Source organism: Trichosurus vulpecula, chromosome 6 (genome assembly GCF_011100635.1).
Source record: "Trichosurus vulpecula isolate mTriVul1 chromosome 6, mTriVul1.pri, whole genome shotgun sequence".
In the NCBI taxonomy this organism is placed as follows: domain Eukaryota; kingdom Metazoa; phylum Chordata; class Mammalia; order Diprotodontia; family Phalangeridae; genus Trichosurus; species Trichosurus vulpecula.
In genome coordinates this window covers 271,856,521-271,879,579 of record NC_050578.1, presented here as the reverse complement: position 1 = coordinate 271,879,579, position 23,059 = coordinate 271,856,521, and the positions used below count along the sequence as shown (strand labels likewise).

The following is a 23,059-nucleotide window of genomic DNA, read 5'->3' as shown; positions in this document are numbered from 1 at the left end:
TGGACTAGAGATCAAAAGCCCATCTCTCCATGTTCACTCAGGCATTCCCTGTTCTAGGTTCCTTCCAGGCTCTTCCCAGCTCTGACGTTCTCTGTTCTAAGGTGTATCCCAGCTCTGACATTGCATTCTAAGGTTCCTGAGTTCTGGCACTCTTACTTGACATGACATTTGAGACAAAAATGAGAAACTCTTAAGATTCTTCCAGCCCATGTAAAACATGGCTCAAAGTGCTAAGTATTTCATGTACCTCCAGCAGGGGAAGGGAGCTTAATGACGGCCTGGCCCAAGCCCTTTGTTTTTACAGAGGTGAATACTGAGGCAGAGAGAGGTTGGCCCATTTCCAGGGCGTCCGTCCTGCCCAGACTGTTTGGTAGCTGAGGGGTGGCAGACTTCTTAGAGGCTGACAGCTGGAAGGAGTCTTCTCATATCCTTGCAGACAGTCAGGGCCCTTTGGGGCCCTGGGCATGCACCGATGGGGTCTTGGCAATAGTTCTAGCGCCCAGAATCCTGGGTGTCTCCCCCGTGGGGCTCCCCCTCTGAAGGAAGCCTTGGATTGAGCCAAGGCAGAGGCCTAACCAGGCATTCAGGCAGCAGGGACAGAGCCAGGTGAAAGGATGGACCTTGTGTGCCACAACAGGACCCCTCCTGTGTGTGGTTGGGTCAGGGGAGTTGAGGAAGCTGACAGCCTGGGAGGCCTGGCCTGGCCTCTTGCAAGAGGGTGGGGTGAAAAAGTCTATAATCCAAGTACTCAACTTACTGAGTTGAGGGGAGAGAGGAGCGGGATCCACTGATGGCAGTGATGAGGTGTGGGCAGGATGGAACATGAAAAGGAGGCGGCTGAAAGAAAGACAACAGAGCTGCATGGGAGAGTGAGGAGTCTGATGTATCAGGGGCAGGGCAGGAGAAGCAGCCGGTTTTGGAGGGGGGAGCACCAGAGATGTAGGCTTGGAGCAAGGCAGGACCTACAGTGGTAGAAACTGAAGCCTGCAGAATTCTGATGTGACTTATCCAGGCCCACACAGCACTAAGCAGGCAGAGTTCAGTCAGACCCCAGCCCTCCCTCTGTTTCCCAACCTAAGCTCTTTCCCCGGGACACGACGCTCAGAAGGTTCCTAACGCTGGACACCAAGCCCCTCCCAGCTCATCACAGGCCAGCCCCCTTCCCGCAGGAGGCCAGGAAGCCCAGACAGCCCTAGCCACAGGCTGGGAGGCTGTTTCGGGACATTTTGCACTCCCTCGTGTGGGCCCGGAGCACCGTAGGCCCTGGCTCCTGTGGCAGGCCTGGTTCCCAGAGGTTACACACCACCACCAGACCTGGGCTTAACACAAAAGGTTGATTTTTATTGAGTAACCAGAACACCAGAACAAAACAAGCCTTTCATTCGTTCCCAAAGCATTGCGGGGGGAGTGGGGGAGGGGATGGAAAGTCATAAAATCAGTTCTTGTTTCCTAAGAATTCTGCCTCCATGGGGGGAAAGGGGACAGTGGCTTGAGGACGGGGTGAGGGGGTCAGGAAAGGTCCCTTTAAACATGAAGAACATTCAGTTCCGAACTACCACCAGGGAGGAAGAGCCAGCCCCAAGTGAGAAACGCCAGCTTGGCTAGAGATGGGAATTATTCCTGCCTGCCGCCTTCCATCCCAGGCTGCCACACTATGGACCTAAAACATCACCTTCCTCATTTTCACGGGGAGAACAGATCTGTCAGTAGGCTAGAGACCCTGATGTGGAGGACAGGGATGCCAGGCACTCCTCCCATCCCCCTGGGCTCCCACCTGGACTGTTAGCTGCCTCATCCCTTCTCCATCCCTCACCTTCTTAGACTCTCCTCCTCCAGCACAAACTCCTTTCCTCACTTTCTCCTTCTCAATCTTTAATCCTTTCTCTGGGTCCCTTCCCTTCTCCTCCTCCAAACCTCCAGGTCACTCAGGCCTCTCCTTGTACAAGGGCCCTCTGCAGATCAGATGAGCAAGTAGGATTTAGGGCTCACTTCCATGTTACCATCTCCAACCAACCTGCCCCCTCTAGCAGGCTCAGGGACATCGGGGGAGAAGGGCGGGGAGGGCAGCACTGAAGGACCCCTCCATTGACAACAGCATACATTCTAATCTAGTTAAAACTTTTAAAGGGAGTGCTATGGACAGCGAATACTTTTAACCACCACCCCACACCTTTGGAATGGGGGGGGGTGGTCCACAGGAACATGACCAGCCTAAATCTAGTTCTTGCGCTCAACCTGAAAATAGCTATCAGAGCAGATAACTAAGGGACAGAGAGCCCTCGGTGGGCCCCAGAAGACAGAAGTTTGTGAGTCTCATACATCCTGCTCTAAGGGTAGCAAGTAGGACTGGGCATTTCTAAAGCAGAGAGGGGACCCTGCTGTGGGATTGGCAAAATCTTGCCCAGCATGGGGAGGGGAAGAAGGGGCAACTGAGAATCCCTCCATTTTATCTCCCTTATGCCCTGAATCTTCTTAATAGGGTGGGACTTGGCACTGCCTCCACCCCAACAATCCCTGGGCAGCCATCACCTTCTACCCTTATCAGGGGTTTCCTCAAAGACCAAGGCTAGACTGTCCATCCCCACCACCTGAAGCTTCATCTTCCCTCTGAGATCTATCTAAGAGAGCCTGGTCCCAGAACCAAAAATGCCATTTCCCGGGGCTCCCTAGTTTAACACTAAATGAAACAAGACCTCTCCCAGGACTAAGAAGACCAGGCTTTCCTCAGCTGTGGACTAGGAAGGAAGGTCTGTGAGAGGAGACAGATCATGCTGGTGCTTGTAGAAAAGGGAGATCCTGGATATTGGACTCTAGAAATCCAGCCCAACCCCTTCATTTTATATAGAGAGAAAAGTGAGGCCCAAAATGGGGAAAGAAGCCTGAAAATCCCCCATTGGCATTGGTCCTGGATGTACAAGGGGGACCTGAGGGAAGATCCAACCACCACCCACCCCCATTACAGGATCAGAGGCAATGTTTGGACTCTGGACTCCCCCCTAAGAAGCAGCCCCTCCCAGCATCTGGGTCGAAAAAGGAGAACTCGGAGAATTCCTTCCGATATCTTAAGGCCACTGTGATGTGTGCCTGAGAGAGGCGGCCTGAGGCCGAAGGCTATTCCTCCAAAGAGAAGACAACTCAGTCTGGTAGAAACAGCAACAGATTCAGGGCCAGAAAACTTGGGTTGGAAGCCACGCTCCTCACTACCTGTGTGATCTCAGGCAAGCCTTTCTGAGCCTCAGTTTCCTCGTCTGTAAAAGAGGGCGAGCTTGGACTCTCAGTAATCTCTAAGGTCTTCCTCCCTGCTCCCAGCTTTCTAAATGGATGTTCCCACAGTTAGGCACCGAGCATTAATGCTGTGCTGGGAGTGGGGGTAGGCGAACCCCTCGGACTCCAGGGTTGGAACACTCCTGAAGGGAAGGCAGAAAACCCTCCAGAGATACTCAAAGAAGGCAGGATGAACGGCTGCCTCAGCTGCCCATTTGTTCTGGCCAGTCTCAAAAGGCAACCCGAGAGACAGGCCCTCGGACCTAATGACCTGGGGCTGGGGGATGCTGGACTGGAAGTTAGCAGAGTTTTAACTTTCGGACCAGCTCTGTAGGGAAAGAGGTAGCCAGTGATGCTCTCGGGAGGAAAGGGGGCACTGGGCATTTCTAATCTGAAACCAGGCTGAGCTGGTCACAGGTTCACAGGGCTTCAGACTTGGGGGAACCTTAGGCTCCATCCAGTCCGATCCCCTCACTTGACAGAAGAAAATGAAGCCCAAATTGCTTTCTGAGCATCATACAGGTAGTAAGTCACTGAGATGGAATTTGAGCCCAGATCTCCTTATTCCACATCTGGTGTTCCTCCTGCCACAGCAGGCCAATCCTCTGAGGGAGGGCCCCCAAGGCTCTGGGCCTAAGAACAACCCACACTTCAGGACAAATCAGCAGGCCGTTTGTGAGCTGCTCAGGCTCAGTGTGAAATGGCCAGTGGGACTGAGGGCTGAGGGCCTCTCCAAGGAAGGCCTGGCTAAGTAGGCCCCAAAGAGAAGGTCTGAGGGCTAGTGATGATTGAATGTCCCAGGGGGTGCAAAAAGTGATGGGCTGAGACCCAGAGGCCAGGCCAGCAACTGGCTGAAGCCTCCTACCCTGACGACAGGCAGGGGCTGGGGGCTGGGGGGCGGGGGGAAGCTGGAGACTGAAGACAACACAGTCCATCTCTTTTGTTTCCTCGAGGAAGAAAGAGCTGGGCAGGGTGAAGAAGGAGGGCGGCCTGTCATGTGAAGCCAGCAGAAGCCAGACTTGGAATGTGATGAGGAATGAGACCCAACATTTAGGCTTGGATCCTATTGACTCCAACAGCCAAAGGGCCCATCATGTTTCCTGACCACTACACCCCCATCCCCTGAAAAAAACCAGGTCAGATCAGCCACTGCCAGATGCCAGGAAACAGGAGAATGGAACTGTGCTACAGAGAGAGAGAGAGAGAGAGAGAGAGAGAGAGAGAGAGAGAGAGAGAGAGAGAGAGAGAGAGAGAGAAGAGAGAAGAAAGAGAAGAGAGAAGAAAGAGAAGACAGAGAGAGTGAAGAAAGAAAGAGGAGAGGGAGAGAGAGGGAGAGGGAGAGAGAGAGAGAGAGAGAGAGAAGAGAGAAGAAAGAGAAGAGAGAGTGAGAGAAGAGAGAGAAGAGATGGAGATAGGAAGGAAGAAAGAGAGAGAAGGCAGACAAAGAGTGAAGAAAGAGAGAATGAAGGGGAGAGAGAGAGAGGAAAGAGGGAGACAGAGACAGAAGAGAGAAAAGGGGAGGCAGAGAGACAAAAGAAGGAGGAGATGTCGTGGGGGGCTCTCTCAGGGGTTTCCTGAAATGGCCCTGGGCCCTGTTGGAGGAGCTTGGGTTGCTGGAACCCAAACGTGCTGCTCAGTCCCTGCCTCCCTTCCCCACAGGTCCCTAAAGGTGGGTGGGGGGGGCTTCATTTGTGGAGATAAGCATCCAACCAGAGGTCTCCTGACTTCTTCAAGGACCTGTGGAGAGGAAGAGGAGGCTCTTAGGGTCACAGAGCTCAGGAACCTTAGAGGGCATCTAGTTCAATGTTCTCATGTTACAGATGGGGAAACTGAGGCCCAAGGTGGGGCATGCTCTGGCTTTGGAGGCTGAGGCCCTGGGTTTGGGTCCCAGCTCCGGTACTGATGAGCTGTATAACCTCAGGAATGTCGCTCACCTAGATGGGCCTCATTTTTCCCATCTGTAAAATGTGGGAGCTGGACTACATGGTAACTGAGTGGCTGAGGCCCATCTCTAGTGAAGGGTCAGGATTTGAATCTAGGTCTCTCTGGTTGCCTTGTCCTTCATTTGCAGACAGAACAACCTCCTCTCCCCACTATCTTTGACCCCGAGGTTCTGGGCATGGACTCAACAGACCTTGACAAGGCGGGGCTCCCACTGGCGGCTGTGTGCCAATCACCAGGCGTGCACCCCCTGGTACCATGCCCCCCCTGCTGGAGCTGGGCCCCCAGGCCTGCCCATCTACCAGCTCTTACCCCACAATGTCCAGGAGGGCTCTCATGAGGGGCTTCTCTTGGTAAAGGATGCCATGCTTTTCACACAGAGACTTGACCAGGGGGGCGACCTTGTGGTAATTGTGACGTGGCATGGTGGGGAAGAGACTGGGGAAGGGGCAGGGAGAGAGGAGGTGAGCAAGGCCTAGAGGGAGACCATCTGGCCCACCCCTTCCCTTTGCAGACAAAGAAACTGATGATCAGAGGGGACCAGTGATGAACTCAGCCACCTGGCCAATTTATGGTAGGGTGGGAACCTGAACCCGGATCTTCCACTTCCCCACTGAGTGCTCAGTGGAGTTCCTGGCTGGGAAGGACACGGGCAGAGAGAAGTCCCAGGAAGGGGACATTGCTCCACCAAAGCAGACCAGCATCTGCTGCAACTGATCTCAGAGAAAGGGGCCTGGGACACTGAGCAGCGAAGTGATGTGCCTAGGATCACACAGTCAGACCGTGTCAGGGGCGAGATTTGAACCCAAGACTGGTTCTCTATCTGGGGCCACAACTGCCTTTCAATGATGTGACAACAGATGCCCTGTGCCCACGATGGGGCCCGAGGCTGAAGATGAACTGCCTTGGCATATCTCTACATCGGGCATGTGTGCAGTTTGTGTGTGCACGTGGGAGGCATTTAATGCAGCTCAGCCAGCATTTATTAAGCATCACCTATGGGCCAGGCCCTGTGTCAGCGACACAGACCAAGTGCCTTTGCATTGGCTGGGCCCCCAGGCCTGGAATGCTCTTCCTCTTCCTCCTCTTAAATCTCAGGCTTTCTGAGACTCAGATCATGCGCCCGCTGCCTCCAGGAGGCCTTTCCTGGCCCCTCCCCTAGACGTTACCCTTCCAGTCCAGCTGCCGCCACCCCATGCCCTCCCCGGCCTATGCCTGGACTCACTGGTGCTCAATCTGGAAGTTGAGGTGGCCGCTGAACCAGTCATTGAAGAAGGACTGTTCTACGTTGCAAGTGGCTGAAAGCTGCCAGGGAGAGGGAGGATGAGAGAGAAGGAAGGAGCCGATGTCCCCGGGGACAGCCTGGTTCCTTGGGCCAGGTGGGGGATCGCCCTCATCCAGCCATCCCATCAACCCCAGCACCAGAATCACCCAGGATCAAAGCTGGAAGGGACCCCCAACAAATCACCACCTGTGACAGGGAACTCACTACCTGCAGAGGGAACCCATTCCATTTGGAGACAGCCCTCATCATTAAGAAGTTTCTGGGGCAGCTAGGTGGCTCAGTGAGTAGAGCACCGGCCCTGGAGTCAGGAGGACCAGATTTCAAATCTGACCTCAGACACTTGACACACTTACCAGCCGTGTGACCTTGGGTGAGTCACTTAACCCCCCTTGTCCTGCCTTCCCCCCTCAAAAGAAACTTAAAAAAAAGAAGCTTCCCCTTGGGTCAGTCTCAATTGGTTCGTCATTTGCCATCATTATATCTAGTTCTCCTTTGGTAACCAAGCAGAATGAAGCTAATCTCTTTTCCCCAAGACAGCACTTCAGAGAACTTTGTTGTTATTATCTACCTCATAAATCATGGACCTAACAAATAATATTGTTATTAATTACCTCCCACCCCACCCAACTCTTTTCTTCTAGTTTAAGAAGATCCCTTGTTCCTCTAAGCCATCCCCGGGTAGCGTGCCCTCTGCCCAGTTTCCTCACCATCCCCGGGTGGCATGCCCTCTGTCCAGTTTCCTCACCATCCCCAGGTGGCCTGCTCTCTCTGAAGCTGGACTTTGATCCCAAATTCTGTCGCTCTATCCACATGGCATATGGAGCCCCTATCAGCGGGGCTCCATTCATTAGACTGAACTAAGTAAAACTTAGGGTCAATAGGTCCAAATTATTGTCGGCCAGAGAGATTCTCATTCCTCATGTGCTCACGTCCTCCAATGATGAAAGGGAGGACAACCCCTGGCCCCCTTCCCTCCTCACCTTGCCACAGCCCTCACCTGGATACTGAGCCAATCTTGGTACTTCTCCCGATTGATGTCCATAGGAATATGATTCATCTGTGTGACCCACACAAACCAGTGGCTCTCCAAGAACCTGGGGAGAGAACACAAGCAGGACGGTGAGTCGAGCCTCTATATACACCCAGGGTCTCCTTGGAGCTTCTAGAGGCCTGACAACCTGGGTATTAGAGAGGGGAGTCACAGAGAAGCCAGTGCCTTCATTGCTCACTGGGGCTACCCACCTCGTGCCAGATCAATGGAAGGATCCCAGTGGTGACCAGTAGGTGAGAGGAGGCTCAGGGGAGTCTGCTGGAGCACCTGCAAGTCTGGGGCCGGTAGAGGTTCCCCAACATGGCTCGATGCCCCAAATAGGCATGGTGACAAGCGGGCAGTGGGCATCTGGGCATGGCCTACACTGTCAGGAGGAGCAGCAAGGCGTGGTTGCCTTGACACTGGCCTGAACTCCCTGTACACTAGTCAGTCAAGGGTCTGCAGTCCTAAGGCAGTCTTCATTCCCTCAGAGAGTAAAGGGGAAGGGACCCCTGAGCTCCTCCGTGGGGCCCTGGGGCCTTTAAAGAAGTGATCCTTGGGCTGGGGGTGGGGGCGAGACAAGCTTTGCTCCTTGTCCCCAAGGATGAATGAGCACAGCTTGGTTACCTGATGAAGTTGAGGAAACAGAGGGATCCCAGGACTCCATAGAAAGGGATGTAGGTGATGAAGAAGCGGGTGTAGTAACTGATGGCCCATGCCAAGTCCTAGGGAGAGACACGAGAGATGAGAAGCCAGGCCTCGCACTGCTGGATGTCCTGCGGCCCCTCCAGTGTGTGTGTGTGTGTGCGCGCATGTACCATGGGAAGGGCTACATTTATGGGCTTTACCTAAAGCCCTAACAGACATTATCTCACTAGAGGGGCTAAAAGCCTGATGGGGTGTAGGACTGCCATCATGATGCCCATTTTACAGATGAAGAACCCAAGGCCAGGGAGGCAGTGACTTGCCTAGTCTCCCACAGCGAGCTGAGTGTCACAAGTGGGGCCTGAACCAATACACTCACCACACAATGCATGGTAACTGTCCACAAGGGTAGAGACAGAGCTTCCTCCGTGTCCTGCCCTGTCCCCCACCTCCCAACACCTTGTTCTGCACAGAGGATCAGAGTCTGGAGCCAGAAGGGTCCTCAGAGGCCTCCTCATTCTATACAGGGAGGACAAGAGGGACTTGCCCAAGAAGCCGTCAGTGGCAAAGTCTGGATTTGAACCCGGGTCCTCTGACTCCAAAAGCCAATGCTCCTTCTTGCCTGCCCGTATCAGGATGCTCCACAAAGGTGGGAGTGCAGAATGAGACAAACATGTTCAGGCACGACCCAAGTGTCAGTGTGTCCCAGGCTCCTTTGCTTTAAGGGAGGGATTCTGCAGAGTGGGAGGGGCAGAGGTACCAGGTTCTGGGAGCATGCCCCACCGTACCCACACTCCTTGACCACATCCATCGTCAGCCCTGGGGGCGTCCATCTTGGCCCTGGCACCAGGGGCTCCTTCCCTGCTTCCTGTCCACCTGGAGTGGCTTTAGTTAAGCCACACGGCCTTGACTTTGGAGCCCTTCCTTTGTATTTCTCTGGCCAAGGGAACTCCCAGATAAGGAGATTCCCTCCAGTAATGCAGAGTGGCAGCTTGTCGATGCCTCAGGAGTCCTAAGAGAGCTACCTGAGTCACAGAGAGGCAAAGGACGGGACAGAGGGTAGCTCTGAGTGCCAAGGCCGGCTCACTGGCCACGACCCAGTGTCTATGAGACGCACTGGATGTGTCCTACGGAAAAGGGGAGGTGTGGGTGAGGGCACTAAGGGGTTGGGGACTCCCACGGTCATGCAACCAGGTCACATCAGAGCAAGCACTCGAACCCAGGTCTGTCTGACTCTGAGGACAGCCTGCTGCCCATTGGACAGGCAGTCCAGAGGCTATGGGTGTCTGACCAAATGCATCCTCTGCTGGTCTCTGGTTAAGGCAGATGCCAAAGGTTAGTCCACATGCCATTGATCTGAGCTGCAGGACATCCCTGGGGCCACCCAGGTATACAACCAGAGGACAAGTGAGCCTCCCCGTGCCCCAGTGAGGGAGGGGGGGAGGGCAGAGAACACCAAATGCACTCAATGATGCAGCCGAGTTTGGACAGTCTGGGACAAGAAGGGGGCAGGGCGGACCCAGAGCCTGGATCTGGGATTTCCCCAGCATTGGAAACTCTACCAAAGCAGGTCGGCTCCTTCCCATCACTTTGGGCTATCTTAAGGGAGCTCCCTGGGGCAGAGAGAGGGTAAGGAGCTTGTTTGGGGCACACAGCCCGTCCAGAAGCAAGGTCCAACCCGGGTCATCCTGACTGGCCACCACACGTAACACACTCTGCCTCAGCATCCTTGCCTGCAAAATGGGTATAGTGATAACAGCTACCTCATAGGATCAAGTCAGACAGTGAAGTGCTCTGCAAATCTTAACACGTTCTGTAGAGGCTCCTTATCATCATCATCACCATCACCATCATCACCATCATCACCATCTCATCACCATCATCATCATCATCACCATCTCATCACCATCATCATCATCACCATCACCATCACCATCATCATCATCATCACCACCATCATCACCACCATCATCATCATCATCACCATCATCACCATCATCATCACCATCATCATCATCTCACCATCACCATCACCACCATCATCACCATCATCACCATCATCATCATCATCACCATCATCATCACCATCATCACCATCATCATCACCATCACCACCATCATCATCACCATCATCACCATCACCATCACCACCATCATCATCATCACCATCACCACCATCATCATCATCATCACCATCTCATCATCACCATCATCACCATCATCACCATCACCATCATCATCATCACCATCACCATCATCACCATCTCATCACCATCATCATCACCATCATCATCATCATCATCATCTCATCATCATCATCACCATCATCACCATCACCATCACCACCATCATCACCAGAATCACCATCATCATCATCACCATCATCATCTAGCCTAAGACACACAGCCAAAATACACACTGGTTGCACCCTATGCATTTCCCTACCACCCCCATATACACACAGGAGGCGGGAGGGACCTTGGCTCAGACCACATGGTCCACTATCGATCCATTTTACAGATAAGGTAAGTCAGATGAGTCACCCAAGGTTGCACAGGATGTATCGGGGTGATGTTCAAAGCCCACTGCTCTGATGTCCCGTCTGTCCATCTTACAGATTCAGTGTTGGAAAAGCTGCTCCAACCCTCCCCACCCCCAATTTTACAGAAGAGGATGCTCAGGCTCCAAGAGAAGGGACTTGCCCAGGGTGGTACAGAGAGTAGGCAGCTGTGGGGGGATTCACACCCAGGTCCTCTGGCTCCACGTTCAGTGTTCTCCCAGAATCACAGAATGACAGAGCTCAAAGGCACCCCAGAGGTCAGCTCCCCTGCTGACCCCACTCTGGCCCCCACAAAGGAGACTACAGACAGGGCCCAAAGAGGGATGGATTCCCTTGGGGGATTTATAATCCCAGCGGCAAAGGTGCCTGAGTTTGGAGTCAGAGGGCCTGGGTTCAAATTCTGGCTTGGCCCTTAACAACCCATGTGAATTTGGGCAACTCCCTTGACCTCCCTGGAGACCAGTTTCCTGAATGGGGAGCTTGGACGATGTCAACCTTTAAGGTTCTACCTCTCAGCTTTAAATCTGAGCCTAAAGGTAAATCACTGACCCCTCCCCCCCACACCGCATGGTGGAAGGAGAGCAGCTGACTCCTCAGAGACTACAGCCACCCCTCAGTACATGCCCTGCCCCTCTGCACAGGGGCTCCCACCAGGCCCGGGCCTGGCCCCACCCTGGGCCCACCCTTCCCCAAAGGCCTGGCACCAAGTACAACCCCCCAGGACCTGAGGACTTGTGACTCACCACCCAGTCTTTGCGCACAATCATGGTCATGATGATCTGAAACTGGAAGTACATCGGAATGAGCAATGGTGGCCCGACTGTGGGAAAGACAAGAGAGGAGACATTGAGAAGGGCCCAGGGAAAGGCAAAGTGCCATGGCAGGGGACTGGGCCCATTCGCACCTCCCACCCCCCAGCACGGGTCAGGCAGGACCATGGGGGCTGCAGGGAGGGGGCTGGGCCATTATCATATAATGCAGAGGGCACCTGGGGAGGCTTAGTGAAGAGGGTAGAGCCACGGCCTAGGAGGTGAGCTGGAGCCCGGCTGCAGCTTGGCCCAAACCATCCAAGTGACCATGAACACAGGCTTCCCTTTCCTGGCCTTCGTATTCTCATTTGTAAAAGAAGTGAGCAGGTAGCATGGCTGGGTGGGAAGTGTATCAAAAACAGGGCCGGGGGAGCCTGCGTGGGCCCCAGCTCAGCCACTTAGGAGCTGTGGGGCTACTGGCAAGTCACTGGACCTCTGGGGGACTCAGTGCACCCATCCATACAATGGGTGAGTTCATAGGTTGGTATCGTGAGAAGTGCGTTAAGGCTTGGAGTCAAAGACCCGGGGTGTGCATTTTACCTGCCGCTGGACAGAGGACAAATGACTACTTTTTATTTATTTAAATGGCCTCTATTTCTTCATCTCTAAAACGGGAATAAAATAAAGATCCCTCTCACACAAAGGTGTTCTGGGGAAGGGAGGCAGAGGCAGAGCAGAGCCTGGAGTCAGGAAGACCTGAGTTCCTTTCCAGCTTTAGACCCTTCACAAGCTGGGTGACCCAAGGATAGGCCTCCGGCTGCCTCAGCTCCCTCACCTACCTCCCAGCGTTGCTGTGAGGACGCAATGAGTTAGTGTCTATAAAGCACTTGGCCGACCTTAAAGCACCTTATAAATGCTAGCAATTCTACGCTATCCCCCTGATCAGATGGCATCTCCAATGCTTAATATCCATATGACGACATCAGGTATAATCATGCTTCATGTGTCACGTATTATTTGTTATTAGACGTGAGCTCCAGATTGCTCTCCCGTTATTAATAACAATGGGGTGTCTGTTATTGCTGTTAATACAATATTAATTATAATAGCCTATTGTTGTATAGGGGCTCCAATGATTAAACAGTATAACACTAATTAACTGATTATAATATAATGAGACAAGAACTATTAGATGAAATACCCAGTTATTCAATGAATTATCATTATAATATAACTAATATATACTAATTATTGGGATCTCCTATTACTATATTCATCGTAATCATTGTAATATTATAAAGTCATTATTAGATGGGGTCTATGGTTGCTATTCCTCCTCCTCCCAGTTCTAGGATCCCACGAACTCTTGGCTCTTCTCTGCACTCCTAGGAGATGAGATGCCCCCTGGTCACCAATGGAGGAGGGACAGAAGCAGCTCTGGGGCTGCTGAGGGTCTGGCATCTGGGGCCTGCGGCAGGGCTCAGATGGGCAGCCCCAGGTACTCACTCAGAAAGAAGTACTTATGCTGGTGGTTGTAAGGCAGGTATTTCAGTTTCTTCTTGCCGTACTGGAGGAGAGAAGGGAAATCATTCAGAACCATCTGGACTCCTGACCCTGGCCCAGGGAGAGCCCAGCCCTGGGGCTCATGGGCAGGGTGGAAGCTGGAGGAAGTATCACATCAGGTGACAGGAACCCCAAGTGATCCCAAGAGGCTAGATCCCAAGATGACATTTAATGAAGATAAATGTAAAGTTCTACACTTGCAATAAACAATTAATTGCCTAAGGCCAGGTTTAAGGATTAGAACTTACCTGAGCTCACTCATAAGCGCCTGGTATGGCAGACGGTCAGTCAACAAATCTTTATTAAGTCTCTACGATGTTTCAGACGCCATGCTAAGCCAAGCTCATCCCTAATGCTACCGTATCTGCATTAGTAGGACAGCGCCTGGATAAAAAGCCAGTCTGGCTTGGGGCCCTGATGAGGGCAGGTAGCCAGATGGACAACGTGGGCTGGCTGCCCACATGTTATATTTGGCTGAGGGTAGCTCCATCCACCCAGTAGGGGAGTGGCCCTAATAGGAGGGACCCTCAGGCAGGGATGTCCATGGGGGTGAACCCATTCACATGCCCACAAGGAACACTCCGTTTCCTGCCCTTGTTATCCAAGGCCCAGGGCCAGCCCTGGTATACCGGCTCGGATGTGTACAACTGACCTGTCTGGCTTTTATACCTAGGTGAAGGGCACAGGTGGAAAGGGCACAAGTGGAGGAGGGCCCTCCTCGCTGCCAAGGGCTGGCAAAGGTCAAAGCGGGGTTGGGGACAGCAGCCTTGGCAAAACACTGACTCCAGGACTCCTGAGGACTCATTCAGCTCTGAGCTGAGCAAGCACTGATGGGGCTGAGCCCAGCCTGTGGCAGGAAGTCCTGGGCAGTCCAAGCAACGTGATGAGCCAGTGGCCAGCCAAAACCTCAGTAACCTCCACAACCCTGGACACCAGAACGTCGTTCAGGCCTCCTAGACCTCAAGAACAAGGACCGTGAGGGACAAGACCTAGCTTTGTATGGAATGGCCCTGGAAGCTCAGGCTCACCCAAAGTCCCTCCAATCCGAGAGATCATCTCCCAACTCCATGCTTTTGCCCTGGTCGCCCTCCATACCTGGAATGCCTTCCCTTCCTTGCCTTCACCTCCTGGTTTTCTTCAAGACTCTGTTTAAATCCCGCCTAATGAAGGAGCCTTTTCCAGGTGCCCCAAGACTAGGGCCTTTCCTCTAAAACTATCTTCCATCTCCTCAGAAAACTATATCTTGTGTGTGCAGAGTGGTTTGTATGCTATCTCCCTACTGGAATCGGAGCTCCTTGAGGGCAGGGACTGTCTTTTACCTTTCTTTTATATCCCCAGTGGTTAGCACAGTGCTTGGCATACAATAAGTGCTTAATAAATGTGTGTTGATTGGCTTGAATACTGCTGTCTAAGAAATGTTGCAGAATATGAAGAATTCAGAGAAGCAAGAGGAGACTTCTCTAAACTGATGCAAAGTGAAGGAAGAAGAACCAGGAAGACAACATATACAATGACTGCGACACTTTATAGAGAACAGCAAACAAAGTGAATGATGTGTCTTTCCAGTGACCAAGCTGGTCCCCAAAGAAGTGAAGAAAGATGTGTTTTTCTTCCTTATTTGCACAAGTGGGGAAGGGGGGAGTGCCCCATGGGTCTGAAACATCACCTGAGTTACCAGACTCAGCGGATGAGATCAGTTGGTAAGTTCTGCTGAACTACATCTCTTCCTTCACCCCAGGCCCCCACCTCTTTTGTTTTTATTCTTCATCACAGGCAACATGGTTCTCTGGGGAGGGGAAGGGAAGAGAATTATTTGGAAATGGAGCTGCTATCAATAAAATTTTTTAATACTTTAAAGCCTCCTTTGGCAATTCCATGATTGATCTGGAAGATTAAAGCTTCTGGACCAAAGGGACGGGCAGTCAGCCAGAGCCCAATTCCCACCCATCTCACTAGTGGGGTGGGGGAACAAGCCCCACTCCCCCCAGAGGCCCAGCATTAGCTGGACGACATTGCTAAGTCCCTGCCCAGCCTGCCCTGCACAGTCCCCATTCTGGGCCAAGTGGGCTATATTTGTGGTTCCCTGAACTTGGCATTCCATCTCCTGCCTCCCTAGGATATATGAGTTGCTTAATAAACATTGATTGCCTGAAGCCCCACCCTGCCATTTCCTATCCCTGGGACTTTGAGCCAAGCCCCTTCATTTTTGGGGTCTCAGTCTTCTCACCTGTAAATAAGGGAGATGGACTTGACAACCTCTGCCCCCTTCTAGCTCTCATACGTGTACTATTGACCTGGCTAAAGGCAAGCTCCTGGAGGGCAGGGACCACCTCCGTATCCCAAGCCTGACACATAATAATGCCGATTACAAGCTGACATGGAGAAAACACTCGAAGGTTTGAAAAACACTTCCCATATATCCTGATGTCTTTGGATTTGGATTCGGAGCCTACTAGTCCACATCTGAGCTATTAGTATCATTACACCCATTTTAGAGACGAAGCTAACTGAGGCTCAGAAATGACTTGCGTAGAGTAACAGAGCTATTAAGAGTCTGAGGCCAGATGGTCACTACATGGATCTGAATTGAATTCCAGTTTCCTTCCCTGTAAAATGAAAGGGTTGAAGAGGCAGGGAAGGGTGCTTCCAGCTCTAAATTCTGTCATCCTATGCCCTTCGGTCCAGGTTGATGATGAGGAATATGGGGAGGGGGGTTACACCCCAGATTCATGGAGGCTGAGACTCAAGGTGGGCCTTGAATGACGGGTCTCCATACACCAAGAGAGAAAGGTAAGTTGAGGCAGCCTTCCCCCAACTGTCTGAGTAGAGCTGCACCTTCTCCAGGTGAAAAGGGGCCAGGGTCTGGGGGCCCAGCCACGGCCCACGAGGCCAGTCTAATTCTCTCATCAGCTGAAGGCCCAGCTGTCTCCCCTCTTTTGGCTTGTTCCCATCGGAGAGAAGACAGATCTTTCGCTCCCCAGGGGAAAGTGAAGGAACAAGGGAAAAATTCCTTCCCATATCATCTCCTCTCAGCTGGCTGGGATTGGGCATTCTGGGGGGTGATGTCACTTGGGATCCTCAGGTGCCCAATTCTGACCAGTGGCATGCTTCAGGTCAGGCTGAGGTGAACAGGCTACAGCACAGGAAGGGTGTGGGGTCCACCTTTGGAGAGCACCATTATTAATGCAAAGAGGGCAAGATGGTACCATGGGGAGGGCCTTGGCCTCGAAAAGTGGCATTACTAAGGCAGAATGGACAAGATGGCATCATGGGGAGGGCCTTGGCCTTGAAGTGGTGTCTGAAACCAAGCAGGGTGATTTCCCAGGCACGTGACAACCATGGGTAAGTCATTTAACCCTTCAGTTTCATTGAGTGTCTATCTGTAACAGTGGAGGGTGCTCTAGACGACCTCTGAGAGGCCTTCTGGCTCTGAACCCGTGATCCTGTCACCCTTCGTCATCCTTCCACACTGAGCTTTGAGCTCCTGGCCAGACTCCATCTCCACACTTCCCTACAAGTCCGTCCCTTTCCCTCTGGGCTGTCCCCACTTGAGTTCAGGCCACCAGGAGCAGCCACCCAGATGGCTCTGCCCTACCCCCACCCCCACCTCCAATCCCTCTTTCAGCATCCCAAGATTTAACATTCCTTAGGCATGGGCCTAATCACAAGACATTAGAAAATCTCTGAGGCCAACCCTATCATTTTACAGAGAGGAGAGCTGGGACACAGAGGGGGAAGGGAGTTGGCCAAGCGCACACAGCCAGAAGTTGTAGAATCAGGATTCGAAGCCAGGTACCCAGGTAACCCTGACTCCAGATCTAGGGTTATTTCTACTGTCCCCTCCTAAAGCATCACCACCACCTCTGGTCAAGGCCAGGCAGTCAGATCTTCCACATTAGCACATTGGTCCTAAATTCCAACACTGGCATCAGGATTTCACAGTATTTAACAGGTTTTATCCTACCAGGGAGGGTAGAAAGGGTAGGGGAAAACCAGAATCAGAGATTTAGAGCCATAAGGGAGCTTCAATGCCACGCAGCTCAACACTCATTTTACAGAAGATGAAGTCAAGGCCCAAAGAAATAGGCCACTGACCCAAGGTCACCCAGATGGTAAGATTTGAACTCAAATCCTCTTTCTTTCCACCGTGCCCCTCTGCCTCTCACTGAGTACCCTTACCATAGAATTCTACTGAGCAGACAACCCCTCCGCTATCACCTTACTGACTGAGACTCAGTTTCCTCCTCTGTTAAAAGGAGGAAGTTAGACTGGATGACCTCAGATGCCTTTCCCAGGAAGAGGAAATCCAGCATTCCTTGTAGCCCTGGTTAATGCGCCTCCCTCTTCCTCTCCATCCCCTGGTAAAGGAGGCCACCAGGGAAAGGACACGTCCTTTAGTCTGGCATTCAAGACCTTTCACTACCTAGCTCCTTTCTCCCTTTCCATCTTCATCTTCATCATCTCCTACCCCCCCCATTTTCCTCCCTCCATGATGGACTAGGACCTCACTAGGACCACCCCTCTCCATCAATTCCCACCCATCTTGATAGTCCAAACTCTACTGCTGCCCGATTTCCCCGGTCCTACGCCTTGTGGTGAGTCCTGCCTCACAGACTTACAAGCTGGAGGAGACCTCTCTCTATGGGCCTGTGAAGTGACAGGCCCCACTCAGTGATCTCTGACATTTCTCAATCGATGACCCTGACCTGTACTTTGTTCATTTGTTGGGGGGCCATAATCCCTCTGGCGAGGCAGAGCCCCATAAAAGAAGGGGCCGCATCCCCTCAACTCCCCAGCTCTGCCCCCTGGGAACTGAACCCACAGCAGCTGTTCAATAAACGTTTATGGAATCGACGAATAAATGAATACGTACCTACAGTAGGCAACAAGCCCTGAGCCAGGCTCCATTTGGGGGCAACACAGCCCAGCTCAGACAGAGACCCCTCCCACCCCAGAACTGAAACAGGACTCCTTTTGTTTCTGGAAAGCGGATTTCCGTGAAATCGTCCACAGTGGCAAAGCCAGGAGTGATCCTGTTGCTAACGGCAACCCGAATTTAATTCAAAACCCTGGTATTTGAGACAAGCCTGTACAAGACAAAGTGTCCTGGAGGCCTGCCTGACTCCATCTTCTTCATACCCCGACTGGATTATGCCTCAGGCCCAGAGGTTGGAGGGGACCTTAGGTCACTGAGTCCAGGCCCCCAAGTTTACAGAGAGGGCAGGTGACTTGTCTACTCACTAGAGAGGGTAAGAGTCGATTCAACCCAGGTCTTCTAATTGAAAATCCAGTGTTCTTTGGGGAGGAAAGAGAGAGAGACAGAGACAGACAGAGATAGAGGAGACAGACAGAGAGGAGAGAGAGAGAGAGAGAGAGAGAGAGAGAGAGAGAGAGAGAGAGAGAGGGAGAGAGAGAGGAAAGAAAGACAGATACAAATGTAGAGAGAGAAAAAGAGAAAGAGAGCAGAGGGAGAGAAAGAGACAAAGAGAGACAGAGATAGAGGAGAGAGACACAGAGACAGAGGATAGAGACAGAAAGATAGAGAGAAAAAGGGGAGAGAGAGGAGAGAGAGAGAGAGGAGATAAAAAGAGACAGGAACAGAGAGGAGAGACAGGAAGAGACAGAGACAGAGATAAAGGAAAGAGAAAGAACGAGGAGACAGAGAGAGACAGACAAAGAGGAAAGAGACACAGAGAGACAGTTGCCTTCATGATGCTTCTTCTCTGGGAAAGGATTTCCCCACACCAAAAAAAAAAAAAACAAAAAAAACCCCCCAAAACCCAACAACAGCAGCAGCCTGGTGCTGGAAAGATCTCAGAGGCCATCTAGGCCAATGCTTTCATTTTATGCAAGTGGAAACTGAGGCTCGGAGAAGTAAGTGACTTTTCGAAGGCCACACATCAGAGGCAGGATTTGAACCCAAGCCGTCAGATCACAGATTTAGCGTTGGAAGGCCCCTCAGAGGCCATCTGCTCTAACCTTCAGATTGATGAAGGCCTTCCCCAAGGTCACAGAAGTCGTGAGCATCACAGACAGGTCTCAGGTTCACAGACTGTGGGGCTGCCTCCAAAACAGATTTGGGTGAGTGCTCCAACCCCCTGAGGGAACTCTAAGCCCTTATCTGGTGACTCCCTTTATCTACATATCTAGAAGCATAAACCTTTGGGGCAGGAAGGGAGAGATTCCCATCTAGCCCACCAAGCCAGACAACAGCTGTCCCTTGGAAAGACTCTGGTCTTTGTGGCAACTGTTCTGCCTGGCCCCAGCAGACAGAACCTGGGGCCTTTCCAGGCTTCTTACACCTCACTCCCACTCCGAGAACTCTGTGATCCAGAGACACCAGCCTCCTTGCCAAGCCTCATACAAGACTCTCCATCTCCCAACTTGGGCATTTCCCCTGCCTGAAAGGCTCTCCTCCTCCTCTTCTGGGCCTCCAGGCTTCCTTCAGCTCGCTCTTTCTACAAGAAGTTTTCCTGCCTCCTTCTGAGATTGCCTCCAGTTTACCCTGCACACATGTTGTACATGCAAAGCTGGTTTTTTGTTGTCTCTGCCCCATTGGAGGGTGAGCTCTTCGGGAACAAGGGCCATGTCTTTGCCTTTGTTTGTGTCAAAGGCCCTGACTTGGCTTGGCCATCGGGGAAAGTCGAAAAGAGGCAACTTTAGACTGGGTGCCCGGAAACATCTCCTGACCAGGAGAGCTGTCCCACAGTAAATGGGGCTGCCTCGAAATGGGGTGAGTCTCACTCTCCCTGGAGGCCTTCAAGCAGAGTGGGATGACCACCTGCCACTATGCTGGAGAAGACTTCCGCGTTCAGGTATGGCTGACCTCTAAGGTCCCTTCCAACACTAAGATTCCACAAATGAGATCTGTGTTTCCCTAGGAACTGATGAATCCCTCTACACATGGCGGGCAGAACGTTGGACTTGGGAGTTGGGAAGAGCTGAGGTCAAACCCTCCCTCAGACACTTGGATCACGGATTGAAAGTGAGGAGCCACCTCAGCCATCATGGAGCCCAAATCCACTTATTCTACAGATGGAGAAACAGGCTCGTTGAGGGTCATGGAGCTATGTCAGAGTGAGATTTGAACCCAAGTTTTCCTGATGCCCAAGTCCAGAGGCTTATCTTGAGACATTAGGAGGGAACATGTCCCCACCTGGAGTTAGGTTGGTCCTTCCCCGGTGCTGCCATTTCTGTGCCACCCTCACAAGTGAGAGGGGATCCCTCCCTCCTCCTCCTCTTACCTCCACTGGCTGCCACTCGCCCAGGACAAAGACATGAAGCATGTTCACGTCGGGGTCCTTCTGGAAGATGTTGGGCTTGGCGTGGTGCTGGAAGTGCCGATGATTCCACCAGTTAGCCGAGGCTCCCTGGAGGGGGAAAGGAGAGGGGATGAGGCTGATGGGCTCTGGGACCTGAAGTTGGTGGGAGCCTGGAGCTCTGGGAAACAGCCCATCCATCCTGAGCTATGTCACCAGGAGAGCTCAATGTGCGGGGGCAAAGACAGTCAGGATCTGTGTAAATGCAGGGGCAAAGACAGCCAGGATCTGTGGAAAGGGGGTTTGGGAGTAACCTGAGGCAGGGAAAAATAAAGAGAACTCACTATACACCATGTCCATAAGAATGTCCTTAAAAAATGAGTCACTATAAGGAAGTCAAACTGAGCAACCAAGAAACTGGTTACAGATAATGCAGCATACCTCTGCAGTCTTAAGAGAGAGGTGGAGGCTACTGCGGCAGAATGCTGGATACACTTCCAGACTCGCTTACTGCATCACCTGTTTTTGCTTAAAATGTTTTTCTTTGCTAGAAGAGAGGGTTTAAGCTGGGGAGGAGGGGGATGGGTGAGAAGGAAGAGAGGTATTTCCAGAAATCACTGAAAGGCATCAGTTAAAAAAAAAAGTTTTGTTTCTCTAAGTGAAAAGAGACGTCTCTCAACAGAAAATGGAAGAACTGCATGACCTGGGTAAGTCATTTCTTTCTTCTTCTGTGAAAGAAGATGATTGCGTTAGGCAGTCCATCTTCCAGCTGTGATATTTTATAGACCAGATAATTGGTAAAGCCCTTTCCAGTTCTGAATCCAAGAAAGGAAGAGACCTCAGAAGCAGGTAACCGAGGCCCAGAGAAGTTAAAGAGAATTGATTGCCCAGCATCACATCACTGTAGGTGTCTGAGGCAGAATTCTGACCCAAGCCTGCCAGGGCTCTACAAGAAAGTATCAGAGAGTCACCAGTCCAACCATCGGCCACTAATTCGGACCCAATTCCCCAGCCAAGGCTTCTTACATGAACTGAAATAAGCTTAACTAGATGGATTGCAAAGGGACGTGTTATTGTTTGTTACTATTACACACTTGAGCCTTCCCTCTGTGTGGGATTTTGATCCCTTCACTGTGGCCCTCTCAGGGAACAGCGCCTGTTTTCAGAGGGACTAGCTCAGGGCCCGAGGTTTGGTGGGGCGTGTTCTTTCTTGCCCAATTAATCAGCGGTGCCCGAGGATTATTGACAAGACCTCAGTTGGCTTGTTCACTTCCTGAGATAGATGTAGACAGAGATGGCAGATTTGCCAAAGGCCTGGCTTGTGCCAAGAATGTTTCCCAAGCACAAAATACTTGTTTGAGCAAATGCGTGTTTTCATTGGTTGGCCCACACTTTTGTCTAAGATATTAACCTGGCAAAAGTTCCCCGACTTGATGGAGACATCTGTGTTGACAGGTCCTGGGGAGAGAGTGTGAGGGTTGCCCAGCGTGTCATCCAGCAATGGCACCGCTGGCAGAAGCATTGAGGGAGATGTCACAAGCCCAGTATGTATGTCACTGCCCTGCTCAAGAGGATTCTTTGACCCCCTAGGGGAAGTGTAATGCCCCACAGCCAAAATGCTCTCCCCCCTCAGCTCCGACTTCTACAGGAAGCCTTCCCCAATCTCACCTAACTCTAGTGCCTGCTTCCTTTTAGTTATTTCCAATTTATCCCGTGGGAAGCTTATTTGTACACATTTGTTTGCATGTGACTTCTCCCGTTGGACTATGAGCTCCTAGAGGGCCTGAGGGACTATCTTTTGCCCCTTTTTGTATCCCCAGCACTTAGCATACAGTAGGCACTCCATAAATGCTGGCTGGATGTTGAATGAATGAATGTTTGAAATATGGAAGTGAAATGGGTGTGTCCCTTATGCTTTAGAAATCCCTGTCTCCTGGGATCCTAGAACTATAGCAGGAAGCTCAGAACATACAGTGTCATGAAGGGCTGGCTAACTGTGTGCCCCTGGGCCAGTGCTGGATCTAAGATCTCCTGGAAGTGGCTACTCCCTCTTAGAATGCAAATGAAATTCTTTGTGTTTTATATCCATTACCTCATTGGATTCTCCTAAGACTACTGTGAGGTAGGGTCTGTGGTCACCCTCTCATTTTACAAATGAAGAAACTGAAAGCACCCTCCACCCTCCCTCTTGCCTCTGACCACCCTGAGAAAATACTGACTGGCAAGAAAATGCCTGGAAGAAATTGAAAAAAGATAGCCTGGATCAAAGCCAAATCAGCCCCTGGGCGCGATGTCAAAAGACCTAGATTCCAGATCCTCTGCCATTTATTAACAGGGTGATCTTGGGTATGTCATTCTCTGGAACTCATTTTCCCGACCTGTAAAATGAGGAAGCTGAACTCTGTGGTCCCCAAGAGCCTTCTTATTGTCTAAAAGTTTGGAAACCTTGGACTTGCCCAGAGCTGGTTTTGTAGGGCTGTGAAGATGGATTTCCTCCCTCACTGTCCCTTACCACCACCCTGTCCCTCTAAAACATCTGATATGTCAGGTCAAAAACTAATGTCCTGACTGGACAGAGCCAAGATGGCAGAGAAGAGATGGCAACCCAGATGAATTCTTACATAACCCTCGAAACAACTTTAAAATAACACTGACATCAAATTTTAGAGTGGCAGAGACAACCAAAGGTTATGGTGAGACATTCTTTCAGCCTAAGATGACTGAGGAGGTTTACAGGAGAAGTCTGTAACACTGAGGTGGGGG

At 51.7% G+C, this 23,059-nt stretch overlaps 1 protein-coding gene across 1 annotated transcript in view; it reads right to left on the bottom strand.

Annotated features, from left to right (window-relative positions):
- Positions 1–1,320: 1,320 nt before the first annotated feature.
- Positions 1,321–23,059, bottom strand: part of FADS2 (fatty acid desaturase 2) — a 44,570-nt gene continuing 22,831 nt past the window's right edge. Inside the window, exons 5-12 of the mRNA XM_036763401.1 lie at positions 20,282–20,407; positions 12,981–13,041; positions 11,469–11,545; positions 8,148–8,245; positions 7,488–7,584; positions 6,431–6,510; positions 5,518–5,643; positions 1,321–5,001 (exon numbers count right to left, since the gene is read on the bottom strand). Of these exons, the coding sequence (XP_036619296.1) occupies positions 4,950–5,001; positions 5,518–5,643; positions 6,431–6,510; positions 7,488–7,584; positions 8,148–8,245; positions 11,469–11,545; positions 12,981–13,041; positions 20,282–20,407 (717 nt within the window). The 3' untranslated portion in view covers positions 1,321–4,949. The remainder of the gene's footprint in view (positions 5,002–5,517; positions 5,644–6,430; positions 6,511–7,487; positions 7,585–8,147; positions 8,246–11,468; positions 11,546–12,980; positions 13,042–20,281; positions 20,408–23,059) is intronic.